Source organism: Protomyctophum parallelum (assembly GCF_964188405.1).
Source record: "Protomyctophum parallelum genome assembly, chromosome: 22".
Lineage (NCBI taxonomy): Eukaryota > Metazoa > Chordata > Actinopteri > Myctophiformes > Myctophidae > Protomyctophum > Protomyctophum parallelum.
In genome coordinates, this window is record NC_139714.1 from 8,561,373 (window position 1) to 8,567,599 (window position 6,227).

General features: G+C 40.1%; 1 protein-coding gene across 2 annotated transcripts in view; it reads right to left on the reverse strand.

The window, feature by feature from the left end:
* Nucleotides 1–6,021, reverse strand: part of LOC310853470 (rho GTPase-activating protein 8-like) — a 109,873-nt gene extending 103,852 nt beyond the window's left edge. For both annotated transcript variants that reach the window (XR_014568798.1, XM_083757811.1), the window contains exons 1-2: nucleotides 5,886–6,021; nucleotides 2,822–2,880 (exon numbers count right to left, since the gene is read on the reverse strand). Coding sequence is in view for 1 of the 2 variants with exons in the window: in XM_083757811.1 (XP_083613937.1) it covers nucleotides 2,822–2,861 (40 nt within the window). In the remaining variant the exon portion in view is untranslated. The remainder of the gene's footprint in view (nucleotides 1–2,821; nucleotides 2,881–5,885) is intronic.
* Between the last annotated feature and the right edge of the window lie 206 nt (nucleotides 6,022–6,227).

Below are 6,227 nucleotides of genomic sequence, written 5' to 3' on the forward strand. Positions count from 1 at the left end.
ACAATTAGCAACAGAGATGCCACAGTGTGGCACGGAACAGAATGCATAATTATGTTACAGGGAGAAGTTAGCAACTTGTTCTCCTGAGTGATGCACTCCCTCTCTGGTTCAGGGCCAATGTTCATGGCTTTGAATGTTTGGTACAGACTGGTAATGTTATTTTATTTTTTATTTCGTGGAGGTTGCCTATCAGTTTTATGCCTGCATCATACAGCCCTGCACATCGTTATTATCTACAACTGTGCAGAGCTGGCTGCAAATTCCAATGGCCATGCCTGCATGGGTCACAACCTGATAGGAATAGTTTCTGAGATCAACAAATTTGACAATGCAAGACCACAAAACACATACATTGCGGCCGGATGAGAGATCAAAACCAAAAGTCGGGCCGACCAACGACAATATCTGGCCCGGGAATATTTGGGACACTAGTCCCACATTTATAGGCTATAATCAAGAGTAAACGTGTACTGGAAGAACGCTTATTATAACGCTATACAGATGATGATATATTGCGTCACATGCCTTAACAATGCACCGTTTCACTCCGAAGAGACCTTGAACAATCAAAGAGATCCTGTTCCATGAAAGAGCTCTTGTTTATTATCTTTGTTCGAAAAGGAGTACGATTGTCTCCAGATAAAACATGTCCTTTTGGAACATTTTAACACATTTTGGACTGAGGTCGATTAAAAAAAAGATAGGCTTTTAAATCCTAACATTTTTCTGAAAAACCTATGTTTCAATGTCAGTGGTGCTCAACCTTTTTCATGTCAAGGACCCCCAGAATGATCTCTATTGGGCCACGGACCCCATCTCAAAATATGTAGTTCCAAGGACCCCTCAGAAGCCAATGTTTTAGTTAAAAATGTTTGATCTGAAATATATATTCAAGATTTGCGCCACATTTTCACAACTTTTCAAAAATAGCAGACAGACCTACAAGCTTGTAGCGCGCTCCTATGAGCTTGTAGATCTGCTATTTTTCCAATAGCTAAAGTTGAACAGAATGCTTAAAACAACAAAAGGGGTTCCCGCCCAAAATGGGTTAATTAAAAATGTAATGAAAATGTCCTCACATTCAAGGATGTGGCCTGTAATATGATCACAATAGTATTTCTATCTGCATGTGTAACATATACAGTATGCCTATGATTGCACATGCAGTTGCATCAGTAATAGTATGCAGCTGTACAACACAAGTCTGTATTATCTTTTACAGCTAAATATAGTATGGTACGTGCCAATTCTTAAATAAGCCATAAATTAGACCCCTGTGTATTTGTCTATGTACTGCATCAACTAAAACGTTGAGGGCAACGCCTCTAGCAATGATCACTGTAGAGCTATTTTATTTTAACAAACCATATCATTTATACTGTACATCCTTTTCAGTATTTGCACGTTTTATCTTTCTTTTTTTTGTTGCTTTGTTCATGGCTTCACTCTATCAACTTCCCATATAAAACAGTGGAGGACAAGCTCCTCGACGGGATCAGAGGCCATTAGATGGAAGGAGATGGAAAACCATATCATTCACAAAACAAGCAATGTTATTTGCTTTTATATTAAAATATTTGTATATGTATAATGTACATTAACAGCTGCAGGGCACCATGACATCTCTGCCAATAACTGCTGCAGCAACGTATGTGGGCCATGCACAGTACAGTACAGTACAGTGTACACAGTTATCTGGAAAAACTAACAAAAAAAGCCCTGTATTATAGATGTTGTCTTCATGTTTTATTGCTACTGGGCTGGCTTTGTAGTTTGGCGATGGAAGATGACCCGTTTTCAGCAGGTGAATTGACTTGATTATTAACCCATTTCAACAGTTTTCTGAAAAGCCCTATGTTTCTAAGTCAGTCGTTCTCAAACATTTTCATGTCAAGGACCCCCAAAAATATGCATGTGTAATTGGCCGCTGACCCTCATCTGAAAATATGTTGTTCCAGGGACCTCCCAGAAGCAAAGACTTGAGTTGAAAACGTTCGCTCTGAAAGAAAATATATTCAAAGATTTGCGACACATTTTCACAATTTTTCAAAAATAGCAGACCTACAAGCTCGTAGCGTGGCACTCTATTTTTCAATAGCTAAAGTATAACATAATGCTTAAAACACCAAAAAGGGTTCCCGCCCCAAAATGGGATAAGAAATAAAACACATCGCATGGATGCACCTGGGACGTATCTTCAGTGATGCATCCCAAGGTCATCGGGGTTTCGGTCTACCAAGGCCACCGGCAGGGAAGCTGTGGTGGTGTGGTGCTGCAGGCTCCGCTTGCGGCTTGAATGGCCCTCCTAAAGGCCTTACCGTGGGCTGTTGGGCCTCCTCCTCACAGAAGACACAGTCTGGGGCGCCAACCCATACAGCTCCCGGGAGACGTCTACATTACGGCTGCCAACCATCTCTCGGGTGGTCACCAGACTATACCTGGTTGTCACATAGTCTATTCCTATAAGTCACTATAGAACAACTAAGAACTAAAAAACATCGCATGGATGCACCTGGGACATCAGGGTTTCTGGTCTCGCAAGATCATACCCCTCATTCAGGTGACCCAGCCGGGGTGATCAAGTCCCGACTTACGTCCCAGTAGCTACCCACAATCTCTTCATGTTTTATTGCTGCTGGGGTGGCTTTGTAGTTTGGCGATGGAAGATGATCTGTTTTCAGCAGGTGAATTGAATTGATTATTGCAGTGAATAAAATTCCTTGTTCTGTGCATCGCATGGTTTCAGTTTCACACCTTCTACTTGGTGCCTTCCTTGTCATAGGCATTACCTTTCAACAGCTGAATAACTCGTAACTCTTACCGATTTCTGCCAACTCCTCCAGATCTGTTGCTGCAATCATTGCCGTTGTTGTTTAAGGCCTGCAGCATTCATGCATAGAAATAGAACACAAACAAACACATCAATAGTTTATTTGCTGCTTAGAATGTGTTAGAATTACATGAAGAGAATCACTCTTGCACCATGTCAACCTTCTGAAGTCTTTTCCTTACAGTCAAGCACAGACATGATTGGAAGTGTGCATGTTCTTTTTGAATGGGTATTCATGAAAACAATGAACAAGGAGAGATGACATCCATCTTTTTCTCTGGAGTTTTTTTGTGTTTTCATAACTCATTGCAACTATATTATGATGACATCCAATGCATTAATTTGTTTAGATTTTGTATGCATTTGGTTACTGTTGCAAACCAAAAGATGTGTGATACAAAGCAGTGATTTAGATTTTCTTTCTTCTGGGATGACCCCCAATCAAATCTACACATCCTCAGTGTTCATTTAACTCTGAGAGTGTACAGTATAAATAGAACCTCTGAGTAACTGACCCAAAAGTGTACTACAGTACACAGCGTCGCAGTCCCGCCCCCGGCGACAGGCCCGGAAGAGAATGCCCCATTCATTTTTCACATAGACGTTTCAGAAAGTATTTATTTAAAGACCTTTTAAGCCTCGGACAAAGCCAACTCTTGTTGTCTGCAATAAACAACATTTTGGGCCGATCAAATAATTAGAATGCAGAAAAAAACAGGTACAACACTGTTATTTTTGTTTTTATTCTTTTTAATTATTTCGGCCCAAAACATTGTGTTTTTTGTCATTATTTGTCTCGACAAGTGTTGGCTTTGTCCGAGGGTTAAATGTCCTAAATTACGGGTACACCTTGATTGGCTATGAGTGCCACACTACGAGCTTGTAGATCTATTTTTGAAAAACCGTGAAAATCTGGCGCAAATCATATACCGGTAGGCTATATATATATTCTTTCACAGCTAACGTTTTTAATTCATGTCCTTGCTTATGGGGGGTCCCTGGAACAACATATTTTCAGTCAGCGGCCAATTACATATATTTTTGGGGGTCCTTGACATGAAAATGTTTGAGAACGACTGACAGAAACTTTTGTAGAATCGTCGTCAGGTCAAAATGGGAACCTCATGCACCTCATGCATCACAAGAGTCAGCTCTGAGAGAAGCGTGAGTCACCAGTCACCACTGAAATGTGACTTTTCCATTATTATTATTAGCAAGAGAGCAAGGTGACAGAGGAACAAAAACACAACCGCTTGCCATGACAGCAAAGTTTCCTTGAAAAGAAGTGGCATGACCTCTCCAGGAATGCAGGCACCAGATAGCCAATGTTTAAAAGCAGTCTTTCATTTTTTTTTTGTCCTCTCGCCCACAATTGAACTGCATGGTCTGGTCTCTGTCTGACAGTGGTGGGAAAAGTACTCACATTTATTTTACTTAGGTAAAAGTATCAATACTGCGATGTAGTCTGTAGTAAAAGTCTGGAATAAAAAATTTACCTGAGTAAAAGTACAAAAGTATTTGGTATCAACGAAAAGTGGATATACTCGACTACGAGATGTAGTGGAGTAAAAGTATTGGAAATTGGAAATACTCAAGTAAAGTACAAATACCTCAAAATTATACTTAAATACATTTACTTAAGTAAATGTACTTTACACCACTGGTCTCTCAACAGGATAAGAGGGCAGGGCACCAAGGAAGAGTGGGCGTATCAGGTACGGTAACCCCTAAACCATCTCGCCCCTCCATTTTTTCCGCCGACCTCACGCAGAGTCCCAGACCGACTCGGTGCCACGGTTCTTGTATTGTATTCTTTATTTAGTTTTACTGAGAATAAGGTTAGAAATAAGTTTAGGGTTAGGCATAGTTTTACTGGGGTTAAGTTTAGGTATAGGGTTAGGTTTAGGCATAGTTTTACTGAGGTTAAGGTTAGGAATAAGGTTAGGTTTAACCATTCAAACCATTTTTTATAACGATTAGAAAAAACATGCTATATTTCTTTCTACAATTGCTACATAACCTGCATATTCAGTCATTGTGTGGCATAAACAAGTTGAAAGAAATGTAAAGCCTGATAACGACTTACCGTGCATGTTCACATCATGCAGTAGAATGGGGGAGAATATTATATATAATTACATTTTGGGCAAAAATAGGCAATTTTATCGAGGTGCCCAGATCTAAGTGCCACTGCCCACCTATCCTCCTGTATCCCTCTCAAGTCTGAACTCTTAGCAGTCCAGACCAGAAGCTAGTATTTTTAATAGAGCAGTGGTTTTCAACCAGTGGTCCGGGGACCACCAGTGGTCCTTGAAGGGGTTCCAGGTGGTCCCCAGCTAAATGGAGAGTTGATAACCAAATGGACCCTCATAGATCTTTAAATTATTATCAAACATCTGCATTACTTAATTTACAAGATGTTACACAATTTATGTAAAATAATTATTATTGATCAAAGTTTGCCTGTCTCTATGGTTCCAACATCAATACAGCATGGCATTGTAGACAAAATCTTATTCAATGACAGCAAAATATTATTTAGTTTTTGGTCTGAGAGGCCGTGGCTCAAATGTCAAATGGGCCTTGATATGAATTTAAAACCACTGGCATAGAGTAAAAAGGAGTATTTTGACTGAGGGAAAGCCTGAATTTACACCTGTGCTGCAGCTACTACTAAGTGAGTGTCTCACAATAAACTCTGGGAAAGAAACCCAAAAAGGACCAGTGAATCAGCAGGCATTCCATTCAAAGTCTTCGTCACAACCTGTACATGGCTTCAGGATAAGTGGCAGGATTTCAAAAATATTCTGCTTTTTCCCCCCTGTAGCTGAATCAACTTAGCTGTGTCGCTTGCCCAAAAAGAACAGATTTTGCTTGTAGATCTGTTCTTTTTTTCGTGGAGTTGAAAGACTCACCTATAGGCGTTGAAAAGGGGAACACATCTAACACAAATCGTTTAATATGCAATGACCCTGTATACGTTTCGTGTGGCGCCCTGAACACGCTTTAAAACTGCGCTCTATGTTTTTTTTTTTTAAAGCACGTCGTTACCTACCTTTAGCGTGGACATGAAGGGCATTTTCTTTTTTATATATCCTTCATTATCCATAACATGATGAATCCACAGGTGTGGACTGTGAACTTGTGAAGTAACAACTTGTATCAAAACTTCCTCAAATCCACTGTGGCGCTCTTAGATACTCTAAGGTGGCGCTGACCAGTGTTGCCAGATTTTTGGGAGAGGCAAGTATTGTAACCAGGTCTATAGGCAACTATACCTAAATAATACAGCCTTACAGGGTAGTCAAACTTTATTGTCTTTTGGTCAAGCACTGAAGCAGTGGTTCTCAAACATGTTCAGGTCAAGGATCTGTCAATATCTGAAAAAGATTTGTGA